At 43.9% G+C, this 15,758-nt stretch overlaps 2 protein-coding genes across 2 annotated transcripts in view; one reads left to right on the forward strand and one right to left on the reverse strand.

Moving 5' to 3' along the window:
• LOC149451033 (uncharacterized) overlaps positions 1-15,758 on the reverse strand; it is a 132,864-nt gene that overhangs the window by 103,507 nt on the left and 13,599 nt on the right. The window contains 4 exon segments of the mRNA XM_089691117.1: positions 3,845-4,539; positions 6,629-6,774; positions 13,727-13,990; positions 13,992-15,294. Of these exon segments, the coding sequence (XP_089547243.1) occupies positions 3,845-4,539; positions 6,629-6,774; positions 13,727-13,990; positions 13,992-15,049 (2,163 nt within the window). The 5' untranslated portion in view covers positions 15,050-15,294.
• LOC149451034 (uncharacterized) overlaps positions 1-15,758 on the forward strand; it is a 177,054-nt gene that overhangs the window by 25,855 nt on the left and 135,441 nt on the right. The gene's annotated exons all lie outside the window — the stretch shown is intronic.

Raw genomic sequence — 15,758 nt, forward strand, 5'->3', positions numbered from 1 at the left:
GGGGGTTGGACCTTATAGAGAACCTGTTGCTGTAACTGCTGTAGAAGCGTTAGCTGAAGTTGGGCTTTACTTGTGTGTCTTACTTATAATCTATCTAAGACTTCCCTGTACAGGGTGACAACGCTGCTGTGTAATGTTCCTGCAGAATGATCAGGGTTGTCACCCTGTTACAGGAGGCGGGAAAATAACAGATCTACAGACAGGACCAACAGCTGATACAACTATGTTGCAGAGGGAACTCTGGGAATGCTAATGACAGATTGCATTACACATTCAGTTAGCAGACTTCCTGCTGTTGGTCTGATGTTTGAATTGTGTTCTGATATTTACTGTCCTGCTGTAAAAGGTGTAAATGATCGCCCGCATGTTTCCTGTAGTAGCAGGGACTACAAACTCATATCAGGAATAGTAGGATGGCTACCTACCCAAGGAGGTCACCTTTTTGGATTTGGGGGAAACATTTCACATGGTTTCTTTCCATTAATGACACCGACAAGGGGAGTCTCACTTCACTAACAATAGGAGAGCCAATCACAGGCCAGTAACATTTCATGGTGTCTCAATGTATTGCAGAATGTTTAATCCCCATTGGTCCAATGGATTCCTAGTCCTTCCAGATGCATTGCTTCTTGTGTGGAAGGAGCGCCCTAAAATGTCTTCCCTTCAATTCCACCCATAGCTGTACTTTAGGTGATGTTGCCCCTCCCCCATATCTGTAAGGGAAAGCCTCAATTTCTCCCAATACTCCCCTGGCCTTCCAGTGAGAAGAAACATTTTCTCTGGAGTGGAGATGTTTTATGCAGTGAGCCCTTCATAGACGGGATGGGGAATCTAAGTAATCTAAGATAAGTAAGATGAACCGGTGTACTGGAGTCATGGATCAGATAACCAATGACACCATTGATGGTATAGCCGAGCTGACAGCAGAAGTGGCTCCATCACCTAAGGTGGTGTCACAGAACTGCATGGCAGCAGACTATCTCTCGGAAGCTCAAGGCGGAGCCTGCAAAGTGGTGTCAGAGAGTGTTGTACATTTATATTAGATCATGAGGATCTCAGAAGGAGATATCTACACAAGGTAAAGGAGTTCCAACAGTAACCTGGGTGGGGGGAAGTGGGATCCATTTTCTTGCATGGGGTTAGTTGGAACTTGGTTGAGTAATATGGCGGCTTTGCTTCTTAGGCCATTAGTTGCTACTATAGATTTGATGATAATTGTATACATTGTTGCTGTTGTGTGTTTTGCTGCCAGTTGATTTTGCTTGTTTATGCACATGATTACATTCACATTGTTAGAACAGAAGATTATTTAAAACCCCATAAACTTTTTCTTATTTTCTGAAAGCAGAGACCCTGGAGAATAAAATGGTGGTGGTTTTTATCACACAATATTAGTACAGCTGTCTATGAAATGCATATTTTCAGCAAAAAAAACACTAACGATAATTCCAGTGCAGACAAACACAATATATGACCCAATTTGATGAAATATGAAAGATGAGGTTGGCATCAAGTATATAGATACCAAACATATCAAGCTTTAAAAATGTCATGTGCTTGTGAAATGGTGACAAACTTCAGTACCAGAAATTGTCCATAGGTGACGCTTTAAAAGCCTTTACAGTCATCAGTTTATATAGTGAACCATGAATGATGGCCCTCGAGTTATTCCTCTCCCTCTGGTGTGTGCAGAGATATGTACAATGTGTAGTGTGATTGATGTTTTCCTACATAACCGCACCCAACCCTTGCAATTGCTCATGTATACGGGAACTGGGGGCTTTAAAATGTGTTTTGTGTGTTTTTTCATTTACAGTGTGTTACTTTACACTTTTCTTTCTCTGAACTTTATTATTGCCATATAGGGGGTTAATAGCCTCGCATGTGATAACATATTGCTGGTCACAGATGCTCTTTAAAGAAACACAAGAGGTTTATCAGACCCCTAATGTCACCTCTGGTCCCCAAAAAAGATGGTCAAGCACAGATCATGTTTGATCAGCTCCTTGAAGACACAAATGTACATCTGCCAAATCTGTATCTGAGTAGACCATAGAAGCAGCATTAGAAAGAAATGTGAGCATGGCTTCAGTCAGGCGATGGTCCTGGTGGTCATGGTCTTGTTCTCCTTCAGGTCCTCTCACCTTGTAGATGGTGACATGGACTTGTTGTGTGGGAATGAGCAGGAGGGGCTCGGGGTTCTCTTGTACCCAATCAGCTTGTTATGGATAAAAGATGAAAGTGTCTTCTGGGAAGTTACAGGGATTTGGATGTTTAGAGGGTTACATAAGTGGGCGGGGCTGGTATTAACGAGGGGTGTGTCATATGTTAATCAGTTTCTTAGCATAGATGATATAAACGGTATAAATAGATCCTTGAAATGTAAACAATCTATCTCTTTCCTTCTGTTGTTAAAGTGTCACATATATATGATGAATAAAGTTGGATGATATTTTCACCGCACAATACCGTGGTCTGGGTTCTTCTACAACACATCCCCCCAAAAATGTCCTCTTCCAGTTCTAGGAGTCTGGTGGAATGGGACACAAGCTGATGGTATCTCTTAGGCCCCTTGTACATGGGGGGTCCGGCCCCTGTGGGTGCAATGCTGGCATTATATTACACCTGGTAGGCACAGGTACAACGTCCAGCCCCGCTGCCTGCAGCCTGTCAAAGTCTACACTACAGCTGGACGGGGCTCAATGCTGCACCACGTTTACCTCGTGTTTAGGGCACTCTGTGTTCAGGGAGAAATGGCCGCCATCCTGATCAGACAAAGCATAGAGCAGATGTAGGCCGGTGCAGTCTGCTTCTTCCCCTGTAGGTGGCGCCAACCAGAATGACATCCCAGCCTGGAGAGGAAGTCGGGGGACACTTGGCTTCTCTGTGGTTTCCCGGTTCCTGGAGACGGCGTGGAATGAAGGGGTCCATGGAGTCCTGGGGACATTTTTTATTCTTTGTTTACACCTTTTAAAAATCATTTTAGTCCTGAAGATTACTAAACCCCAAATCTGATGTATTCTTTGATAGCAGACACCCTATATAATACAATGTTGGGAGTTGTCATTTTCTATGTTACATGATATTAGCACAACAGTTTATGAAAGGCAACATTTCAGGAACAATATAGTAACGTTTATTTCTGAGCACATAAATGCAATTCATGACCTATTTTCTGGTGAAATATAAAAGATGAGGTTGTGCCGAGGAAATGGGATTCCCAACATGTCAAGCCGTAACACTGTGTGCACTTGGAACGCTTTAATAGCCCCTCCAGGTCATCAGTATAGAGTTACACAGGAGCACTGGTGCTCCAATCATTGCTCTCCCTCCGGCGTGTGCGCTGATATGTAACATGTGTGGGGATCGCCGTGTTCCTATGTAGGCACCCCAATGTACATGTCATGTCCTGGTCTGTGTATAGGAGGTCCGCTGAGCTCCCTCTTTCCTTCCCAGTGACACCCACCATGACAGCACCGGGTTCTGCTGTCCCACATGGTGTCAGGGGGAGGGGCACATCTCAGTGGTGGGTGTGGGAATGATAGGCGACTTCACAGCCACTTGTATCACTTCCACATGACAGCCGACATTCGGATTTACTAAAGTCCACACACTCCCGGCTGTATAGCGGTGGGCAGTGTGGGGGGAAATAACACGTCTGCAGCATTGTTAAAGATCTGAATCCCCAGCAAGTTGCTGCAAGTTCATGTTTTACCTCCCACCCCCCCCCCCCATCCTGGCACCCTAAGATGGTTCATGTAGAAACATGCAAATCATGTAGAAACCATACACAAAAATATTTGTGCATTTCCTGCTCCACCAAATGTCTACCTTTGTGACTTACTCCATGAAAATTTTGAATAAACAACAAAGCGGCAGCTTGTGGTAATCCCACAATCCTCTCTTTTGACATAAGACCATTTTTGTCTTGTGTCAACCCTCTGCTGGCCCAAAATTCAGTTTCATTTTCAGAAGCCTGGTCCTGTAATGTATTCAAAAGTTCATTTGACAGTAGGGACGGGGTAGACAGCATCACCATAGTTAAATCTTCTCGATCATGCAATTGCCCTGCAGCTTTTCCAGCTGCATCTGCCATAGCATTTCCCTCTGCAATTGGGTCTATAGCATTAGTATGGCCTTGGACCTTGATAACTGCTATCCATCTTGGAAGTTGGAGTGCAGCCAACAAGTCCTGAATCAGTGAATGATGGGATATTGACTTGCCATCTGCAGTAGTAAAACTGTGGCGTTGCCAGATTCGTCCAAAATCATGTACCACCCCAAAAGCATATTTGGAGTCAGTATAGATGTTGACATCTTGTCCTTGATATAAAGTACATGCTCTTGTGAGAGCCACAAGCTCAGCGGCTTGTGCACTGGGGTACGGGATGGATCCAGTCTCAATGATATTTGGTGGTTCCACAACAGCATATCCTGTGACATACGTGGTGTCACTAGGACGTGTGCATGATCCATCCACAAAGACATTAGGAGCCCCAGAAATCGGGGTTTCCTGCATGGCTGGCCTTGGAGAAGTGTCTGCTTGAATAACATCTATACAATTATGTTCCTCGCAGTAAGGTGAGGGTTTGGATTTGTGGAGATCAAAAAAAACCAACAACAATGATGGTCCTGATGTGGAAGGGCTGCATTTCACTGAGAGGTTAGTTGTGGATGTTAACATTACCTCACACCCTGCCAAACGTTGTGCTGACACGTGCTGAGTGTTAATATTTTTTAGTCCATGTAGGACATGATGGGATGTGTGTAGAATCAAAGGGTGCCCCAAAACTATGGTAGATGCCATTTCTACTGCCAAGGCACACAGACAAAACTTGGAGACTCCCCGGCATGCCCTGGACCGGGATGGGCATTATTTTTGATAAATATGCTACCGGCCTCATGGCACCTCCGTGCTCCTCAGCTAGTACTGCCGCCATGGTTTTACATGCAGATTGACAATACAAATGTAAACATTTAATCTGGTAACCCTAATGCAGGAGGCAAAGCAAGTGCTGATTTCAGATACTCAAATGCCTGCACCAATGGTGGTGTCCAATTGACACAGTCTGGCTGATCCTTTAGTGTCACCTCACATAGTACATTGTCATAATAGGAACAATCAGGAATCCACTGTCTGCAATAGCTTACCATGCCCAGGAAGGATTGCATTTGAACCTTAGTTTTTGGTTTTGGTTGTTGACATATTGCTGCCACTCTCCGTGGGCTCAGCCCCCTCTGACCCTCAGACAATACAAATCTTAGGTATTCTACTTGTGGTACTACAACCTGGATCTTTTTCTTGGAAACCTTTTGTCCCTGATCAGCCAGAAACTGTAACAATGACAGTGAATCAGCCCTAGATGTCTCTGCATTTACAGAACTAAGGAGTAAGTCATCCATGTCCAGGATGAGTACTGAACCATGGAGGGGGTTCCCAGTCATTAAGCATGGATCTACTGGCCATGGTATATGTTACCGGTGAATCTACATAGCCTTGCAGATGATGGGTCCAGGTTAGCCTCTCTTCCAAAAAGCAAAACCCAGATAATGCCTGTGTCTCCTTGTCAACTGGGGCACTAAAAATGCATTTAATAGATCAATTACTGTAAAATGTGTGGCGTTGGTTGGTGTGGCATTCACCAAGGTTGGTATGTCTGGGACTACAGGTACAATTGGCATTAATTGCCCTTAGATCCTGTACTAATCTCCACTCACCATTGGGTTTTTTATTTTCAGGGTGGCTTTGTATGGTGTGCAATCAATAAATCCAGCATCTGTAGCAGTTTTAGCCCATAACTTTTCAGGAAGTGTACTTAAATCACGCTCTATAGCTGGGCAAAATAAAAAAGGTGTGTCCAGTTGCTTGCCTTCTTCTGTGATAGACATCACAGCTTTAAGAGCAGCTAACAAATCTTGGCCTAACAGGGATACTGGGCAATGTGGGAGCACATGAAATCTATGATACCAGACCTGTCCATCCTTTGCCTGTACGGGGAGGGGAGATGTACTGCTAGTGGGTGTTTCTTTTCCCTCTATTCCTATTGATTTGGTGTTACTCGAGGAAATCTCCAGGGGGGTCCCATACTTCTTATGCCAAGCACCATACAGCTGTCTAATCGCTAAACTAACATGGGGCAAGGCTCCATTCATCCATGATTGGATAAAAATAGATTCACTTTCCCCATCACTTAAATTCGTGTTCAAACAATTTTATTTTTTAACATGGAACAGTATAAAATAATAAACAAAAGTATGGGTCATTGAAGGTGTACATTAATTGCACAGTAAGAAACCCAATAATACAAAGTCAGGCATCACTAATAAAGAGGACTATCAAATGGCAGTTAAGGCCTAACAAAATGGGGGGGGGGGGAGGATGGGAAGGGGCATACGGCTGCACAGTAGGGGGAGAAGGGGGAAACCCGCAGTATGGTTAAGGAATGGTACCATCAAACAAAAGATGCAGATTACGGATTGAGAAGGGAGTCATCAAAATTGGATGGAAGGAAATGCTCTACCCAGGGATTCCAAATCTTCTTGAACTTAGGGATGGAATCTAGGATAGTGGCTTCTATTTTTGCGTGAATCATTGCCTGAGTGACCCTATTCGAAACTGCAGTCATACTCAACGAGGTTGATTTCCATGATTTAGCGATAACCTGCTTGGCTGCGGTGGTGACTTGTAGAATAAGTTTGAAATGCGCCTTAGCGATGCCAGGTGGTCGCAGGTTAAGAAGCGCGATTAATGGATCGGGATAGAGGGTTACGGCACTGAGTGTAGATAATATTTTAAAAACCTCAACCCAAAATGCACGGACGATGGAGCAATCCCACCAAATATGGAAAAAAGTACCCAGGTCTGTGCAGCCCCTGAAACAAACTGAGGGGTAATCAGGGGTATATTTCGCAATTCTAGCCGGGACTAGGTACCAGCGGGTCAAAACTTTGTAATTGGTTTCCAGGGCCACAATATTCTGTGATGACTCCTTGGTATTGGACCAAATAAGGTCCCAATCTGAGGGGTCAATTTGCCGTCCTAAATCCACTTCCCATTTATTTGTATACGAGGGGAACGCTGAGGTAGTTGAAGTTGTGAAGAGGGAATATAAATAGGAGATGAGGCCCCGTCTATGGGGGTCCCTGAGGCAAGCTCGCTCAAAAGGTGACAAAGTAGGTGTTGGGTTATGTGCCGTTGTGTACGGAGCAAAGAAATGCTTCAGCTGCAGATACCTGAATATCTCAGAGGCAGGGAGGTTATGGGATTCACATAGTGAGGCGAAGGATTTGAATTTATTCCTGCATACGAAGTGTCGGGTCTGGGTGAGACCAGCTGTAGACCAGTGAGCAAAGACGTGTGGTGCGGACCAGGCTGGGGGGAAGGCTGGATTGCGAAGGTAGGAAAGGAGGGGATTATGTGGTGATTGTAGGAGATAACGGGACTTCAGTTTATCCCAGAGGGACAAAAAATGCGAGGTAATGGGATTCACAATCGTGCGGTGATCAACACGTCTCAGCCAAAGAAGGTTTCCTGTACTAAAGGGGTCGCACTCAATGGATTCCAGAATGACCCACTGCGGGGTTTCATTGGTAGCATGATACTTTGGCAATTGTGCTACATGCGCCGCTTGGTAATACTTGCTAATTTCAGGGAGGCCCAGACCACCATGAATTTTTGGTCGGTATAGAGTAGAGCAAGGAACACGGGGGCGGACTTTACCCCAAACATAGGAGGAAATACGGCGCTGCAATACGCGAAGGTAGTGAGAAGGTACTGGGATAGGGAGAACTCTGAAAAGGTAAAGGATTTTGGGGAGGATCGACATCTTCACAACAGCTATCCTGCCCAGCCAAGCCAACGGAAGGGAGGACCATTTGGTCATTAGTGCCATTAGACGAGCTAGCATAGGAATGTAGTTAGCTGTATAGAGACCTGAAATATGCGGGGTGAATTTTATACCCAAAAAGGGAACAGAGTCTTGCGACCACGAGAATGGCAGGATCAATTTTAGATGGTTAAGTTCATTGGGTGGGAGCGAAATATTAAGTGCAAGTGACTTCTGGGGATTTATTTGGAGGCCCGAGAACATCCCAAACCTATCAAGTAGCTGAAGAAGAGTAGGTGTGGATGTTAAGGGGGAGGTGAGAAAAAGTAAGACATCATCTGCAAATAAGCACAGTTTATGTGTGGTGCCTCCTATCTCAAGTCCGCGGATATCCGGGTCAGTCCTAATCAATAGGGCCAGCGGTTCTATAGCTAATGCGAAAAGCAGAGGGGATAGGGGACAACCTTGTCTGGTGCCACGCATAATTGGGAAATGAGCAGATCGATGCCCTAAGTATTTGATCCTGGCCGAAGGGCCCTGGTAGAGAGAAAAGATCCAGGTTAAGAAATGCGGCCCAAAACCCCATCGGCGCAATATATAGTGTAGGTATGGCCACGAGACAGTGTCGAACGCTTTCCGTATGTCCAAGGACAAGAAGCAAGCAGGAATATTGCGAGTTTTGGCTAAGTGTGCTAAAAGGGATGCACGTCTGACGTTGTCCCCCGCTTGTCGGGTTGGTATGAAGCCGACCTGATCATTGTGGATTAGGGATCCAATACATGTATTGAGGCGAGTAGATAGAATTTTAGCTAGGAGTTTAACATCTACGTTAAGAAGGGAGATTGGTCTATAATTGGACCATTGCGTGTTATCTGAGTTCGGCTTGGGTATCATAGAAATGTTGGCTTGCACTGTATCTGAGTTAAAGGTATGGCCTGAAAGTATGGCATTAAACGCATTAGTTATAACAGGCGTGAGACCCATCACTTAAATCCATCCCTCCTTCCAGCCATACCTTTTTAAACCTTCTAATACAATCTGTGGCAGTTTCAGTAATTTTTTGTCTACATGCTACAATTGGAGCAAATGATTTCCTCTGCTTGTAAAGCCTTACCAATTCCGGTTTAACTTCCTCCCATGCTGCATCCCTCTGCTCCCTAGATCACAGGGGATATTTATCCACACCCTGCTTTGTGGACCACGCCCTATGTCCCAACTCAGTATTATCCTCATTGTTAAATATTGGACAATTATCCCATTCAAATTCATCTGTAATATCTCCCAATATCTTTTCTACAATTACCTTGCAATCTTCCATCGTATAATTTCTTCCTACACACATTCTTTTTAACCAGGATACTGCTCCCCCTGGAGACTTCCTGGGATTGGGGCATCCTTGTACTATAGCATTTAATTCCTTTGCATCTAATGCCTTTAAAATCAGCTCACCCCCCACGGTCATAAATGGGTAAGCTGATCTCACTTTCTCTTCCTCTTCTACCGGCCCCAATCCTCTTCCCTTCCCTTCCTTTGGCTCATCACTGGACCTCATAACCCTATCACTTACCTCCACTACTTTCTTTTCCTTTCTTTCAACTTTCTTTTTCTTTTCCTCCTCTTCCTCTGTTTTACCTTCATCATCTGAACTTTCTGCCTCTCTCTCATTTGCTCTGCGCTGTCTTCTAACTCGGACTGCTGACATGATGATGTCTTCATCATCCTCTGTTTTATCAGTGTGGGGAAGTGCTGGATATAATGGGGCTATCTGTGGGGAAGTGCTGGATATAACGGGGCTATCTGTGGGGAAGTGCTGGATATAACGGGGCTATCTGTGGGGAAGTGCTGGATATAACGGGGCTATCTGTGGGGAAGTGCTGGATATAATGGGGCTATCTGTGGGGAAGTGCTGGATATAACGGGGCAATCTGTGGGGTAGTGCTGGATATAACGGGGCTATCTGTGGGGAAGTGCTGGATATAACGGGGCTATCTGTGGGGAAGTGCTGGATATAACGGGGCAATCTGTGGGGAAGTGCTGGATATAACGGGGCTATCTGTGGGGAAGTGCCGGATATAACGGGGCTATCTGTGGGGAAGTGCCGGATATAACGGGATTATCTGTGGGGAAGTGCTGGATATAACGGGGCTATCTGTGGGGAAGTGCTGGATATAACGGGGCTATCTGTGGGGAAGTGCTGGATATAACGGGGCTATCTGTGGGGAAGCGCTGGATATAACTGGGCTATCTGTGGGGAAGCGCTGGATATAACGGGGCTATCTGTGGGGAAGCGCTGGATATAACGGGGCTATCTGTGGGGAAGCGCTGGATATAACGGGGCTATCTGTGGGGAAGCGCTGGATATAAGGGTGCTATCTGTGGGGAAGTGCTGGATATAACGGGGCAATCTGTGGGGAAGTGCTGGATATAACGGGGCTATCTGTGGGGAAGTGCTGGATATAACGGGGCTATCTGTGGGGAAGTGCTGGATATAACGGGGCTATCTGTGGGGAAGTGCTGGATATAACGGGGCTATCTGTGGGGAAGTGCTGGATATAACGGGGCTATCTGTGGGGAAGTGCTGGATATAACGGGGCTATCTGTGGGGAAGCGCTGGATATAACGGGGCTATCTGTGGGGAAGTGCCGGATATAACGGGCTATCTGTGGGGAAGTGCCGGATATAACTGGGCTATCTGTGGGGAAGTGCTGGATATAACGGGGCTATCTGTGGGGAAGTGCCGGATATAACGGGGCTATCTGTGGGGAAGTGCCGGATATAACGGGCTATCTGTGGGGAAGTGCCGGATATAACGGGGCTATCTGTGGGGAAGTGCCGGATATAACGGGGCTATCTGTGGGGAAGTTGGTGGAACTGAATTAACCTCTTTATGTTTGTAGGGTGGTGGTGGCACGGGAATATTTGCTGCAATTAAGGTTCTATATCCTGGTACATATGTCAACCAATTCTTACCTCCCTCAAACATATAATCCTTGTCCCAAGCTGGGTCTCCCTTTCCCCAAACATCCACCTGTGGTTGCTCATGCAGGCACATACCATTCATCATATCCATACACATTGTGTCATTCCCTCCTTCCCGGGGAAAACTCGCTCCTCCCAATCCTTCTAACCAGCTTACTAAATTATCCACCCGTGGATTAACATAATAGTAACCAAAAGAAGAAACTCTAGTAACAAATTCTTTTCAAGTCTCATTTATGGGAACAACTGCATTTTCCCTTTCTGCTTTTTGTCTCTATTTTTCTTCATCAATTGAATCAACTTTAATGCTTTTAGCGGCGGCACATGGCGAGGTATTTCCTCCTTACCTAAGGAATTCCCCATAACAACAGCAGCGGCAGCAGCAGATTAGTAAGACAATACAGCAATACAACAAAGAACAATAAGTGCTATGTCAGGTGTATACAGGTATTCTATGTCCCGAGCCGAGAGTCCCTTTCTCTCGCTGCTAATCTCCACCCACCAATCTCCCTCTTAAGTTCATAAATAATGACCTCGGCAAGAAAAGCATCTCTTTTTCTTAAAAAAATAGAAAAAAAAGATTCTCACTCACCCTGGTGATTATCCCACTCTTCTGACACCAGTACAAAGGGTTGGTGTTGAGTTTTTCCTCTCAATTGGGGCCCCCACCGGTTACACCTGAGCGATAACTTACGATATATCGGGAAATGAATTGCACACCACAGCTTGTTGCAAGACACTTCAACTTTATTGCGGAAACATCGGCATATATATAAATCTGTAGTCTCTAGGCAGATTATTAATGACCAACCTTTAATATCAACCAATCAAATTCATGCATTTATCTTTAATATTTGCACCTTAATTGTCATTAAACTTTGCAGAACTAGTTTCTGGCCAGATGGTTGTGGTCAGACTAACTCATGATCTTAGCACAACGCCCAGACTACGGCCACGGTCTAACCGAAAGTTACTTCCTCAAAAAACTTCCACAAAAAACACAGTTAGTTTCCTGTAAAGAATACATACAGTACAAACTTTTCTCTTAATGTTTACAAAAGTCATATATTTTTTAAGCAAACATCTTGTATAACAAAATGGAGCTGATTATGTTATATTATCCTTTCAGGTACTCTTTATGGAGAGATCTGGGGTCTAATAGCCTCCAAATCTCTCCTCTGCCCTTAACATCTGATCGCACCAAGATCGGTGTAATCAGATACTTTAGGCCCCTTTCACATGAACGTTCCGATTGGGTCCGGACCCGATCAGAACCTCTATTCTCTATGGAGTGGCAGATGTAAACAGATATGTGTCCCTTTACTCTCACCGACATCCGATCCGATCTGCCAAAAAGAGACAGATGGGGATCCATTCCCCTTCTGTCCGTTGGATCAGATCACATGGCAGTCTGACCGCCCATAGAGGACAGCGGGCCGTGTCCATGTCCGCTCTGTATAAGTGAAGCAGACGCAGGCTTGTCATCCATTTGCCCAACAGTGATCAGCAGACAGATCCCCCGCTGAGCAAGAGGATCCGCTGACGGGCCTTACCATTTTATATTACAGAAAACCAGAAGGGATGAATGCTCATCACTTCCATCTTCCTGTATCATGGAGGCCATCAGGGCCGATCTGGCCTCTGTTTGCTTCTATGGGACAGGAGAGGCCGAGAGTGCCACAGAAGGTGATGGGAGAGCACTGTAAAAGCAACAAAAACAGAATTCTTTTGCACCGTATTTACATTAGGAGTGTAGTGACATCACAAGTGTTACCTAGAAAAACAAATAAAATATACGTATCCACATTTTCTACCACATTAGAGCCCTCTGACATGAAAAACTGATGTATAATACATTTGGGTAGATTACAAATCCTAAAGGTGTAATGTGCTGAACTGGGACATCACCATAAGTGGTTAAGGACAGATTGCACCCTTTATGTAAATATTAATTCTAACCATAGTTACACTTTAGGGTCAACATCAGAATGTTTCTAGGGTCAAAAGAGGATTCTTCGCAAACAATATCTACCCAAAAAAAGAGAACTGACTATTCAGAGTCATTGAAGAGAACCCGAGTCAGAGGAATTTCAGTCCCCCAGAAGATGCAGTCGTAGTATGTGATTGGTCTATGGAGAGGAGCAATAGCTGAACAGAGAGACAATATAATAAGGAAGTCCAATCTTCTCCTGATGGAATCCCTTGGACTTGTGGCAGGACAAGATGGAACACAAGCAGCCAGCTGGGTGTAAGTGGTACTGTTGAACACATCCCAAACAAAGAGCAGTGAATTGGTGTTGGAAGGCCTACACCAGCTTAGGAATTTGATTTCTCACTGGACAGAGAATTCTCCATGGCTGTTGTCCCTGTTGCAGTCCTACCTGTAAAGCTGTCATCCATAAGAGGAGGAGGAACCTGGAAATAAGGCATTGATCACTGGAGGGGAGGTGGAATATGTGAAGGGAGGCATGGACAAGGTGAGCGTAGCTGGAGCCCTCAAGCTAGACGGATATTGGAATAGTCAGCAGAATCTAGAAAAGTCTCTCCCACTGAGGCTTTGGAGGCTTGGTAAGATGCCACTTGACCACTACCTAGTCTTGGTGCTGAGGCAGTGTTGGTAATGCATTAGCCCAGGATCTGACAATGAAGAACACACTTGGGAACACAGCTCAGTTAATGAATGATGAAAATATATTACATGTTCAGTCAAAGCTCCATAAAAAGGATAGAGATGTAAATCATTAGGAAACACAATTCACTGTCAATACTTGTCTGATAAAAATAGTCAAAAGGTAAAATAGTCTTGGGCTTCTACCCCTTTAAACCCCCCTTCTCCCCATTACCTCCTGCAGCTGAAGCCTGCGAATCCTCTGGTGTGTGATCAGTTGTGACGTATGTAAAAAAATCTGTGTTACACTCACAACACGGCTACAGATTTTCTCTGGTGTGGAAACCTCTTGTGTGTGTTAAGTTGTTTTCTCTGTTTAAAAGATTTGTCACATTGAGAACAGTGATATGGCTTCTCTCCAGTGTGACTCCTCTGGTGTATAATAAGGCTTTCCTTATATGCAAAAGCTTTGCCACATTCAGAACACTGATATGGCCTTTCTCCAGTGTGAGTATTCTGGTGCATGATAAGTTTGCTGTTGGTTGTAAACATTTTATCACATTCAGAACACTCAAAGCTGCTTTCCAGTGTGAACTGTCCTGTGTATGATAAGCCTTGACTTAGTTTTAAAAGCTTTATCACATTCAGAACATTGATGTGGCTTCTCTCCAATGTGAATCATCTGGTGTCTGATGAGGGATGACGCTTGTATAAAAGTGGTATTGCATTCAGAACACTGATATGGCTTCTCTCCAGTGTGAATCCTCTGGTGTCTGATAAGATGCGACTTCACTGTAAAAGCTTTATCACATTCAGAACACTGATATGGCTTCTCTCCAGTGTGAATCCTCTGGTGTCTGATAAGATGCGACTTCACTGTAAAAGCTTTATCACATTCAGAACACTGATATGGCTTCTCTCCAGTGTGAATCCTCTGGTGTGTGATAAGATTTGACTTCATTGTGAATGCTTTGTTACATTCAGAACACTGATATGGCTTCTCTCCAGTGTGAATCCTCTGGTGTGTGATAACACTTAACTTCATTGTGAATGCTTTGTTACATTCAGAACACTGATATGGCTTTTCTCCAGTGTGAATCCTCTGGTGTATAATAAGATCTGACTTCTGTGTAAAATCTTTGTTACATTCAGAACACTGATATGGCTTCTCTCCAGTGTGAATCCTCTTGTGTTTGATAAGACACTCTTTTGTTGTAAAAGCTTTATCACATTCAGAACACTGATATGTCTTATCTCCAGTGTGAATCCTCTGGTGTGTCATAAGATTACCTTTCACTGTAAAAGCTTTATCACATTCAGAACACTGATATGGCTTCTCTCCAGTGTGACTCCTCTGGTGTTTGATAAGTTGATCCTTCGATGTAAAGGTTTTATCACATTCAGAACACGGATATGGCTTTTCTCTAGTGTGAACCCTCTTGTGTTTGGTAAGATTACTCTTTGTTGTAAAAGCTGTGTTGCACTCAAAGCACTGAAAAGGTTTCTCTTCAGTGTGACCCTTCTGGGGTGTGATATGTTTTGCGTTCATTGTAAAACCTTTATCACAATCCAAACAAGAAATAGCTTCTGAAATAATTGTTATGGATGCAAGGGTTGAACTACATTGTAAAGCCATTGTCACTTCTAGAACACTGAAATGTCTTCTCTCCTGTTGTCCTCTGAGGGGGGATCAATGTTGAAGAGGATCCAAAACATTAACAACATTGAGAACACTGATATGTCTCGTGTCCTGTGTGAATCCTCCAATGAACTACGATAAAGACGTTCTGTCACCTAAGACATCCATATGGCTCGTTTCCCATGTGACTGAGTTGTACTTATGAAGACCAGCATGACTGAAAACTTGGTTCTTTAATCCACCTGTACAGAAAAACAAAAAAGTCAGAATTCCATATAAAGGGCTAAATAAAGATGTTTTCTATATTTTTTTAATTAAAATGAAAATTTATGAAAACATCCAAAACATTCCAGAGTTGACATCAGAGTACAATCAGTATCACGACATGCATTGTCAGATAATGAAACACATCCAAAGTCAGAAACGTGTAACATAGCGCACAACAGCCTTATGCTATTGGGTTTTCACAGCCATCATGGTCCACTTGGGATAGAAAAATAATATGTTAAAATTCAAAAGTATAGGAGTACACCTTGCATCACGAATTAAATAATTACTTGTGAGCCACTAGAAGTTTTCTTTATCTATGATCAATCAATTTCGTGCATAAAAATATATATAAAAAATATATAAATGTGAACTACCAAAATATTAATTAGTTCATACATAAATTTCATAAAATATTAGATCGCCAGGTACTTATTAC

This window comes from Staurois parvus, unplaced genomic scaffold, assembly GCF_062004578.1.
Source record: "Staurois parvus isolate SC_StPar_1 unplaced genomic scaffold, SC_StPar_1.0 ptg000551l, whole genome shotgun sequence".
NCBI classification, from domain to species: Eukaryota; Metazoa; Chordata; class Amphibia; order Anura; family Ranidae; genus Staurois; species Staurois parvus.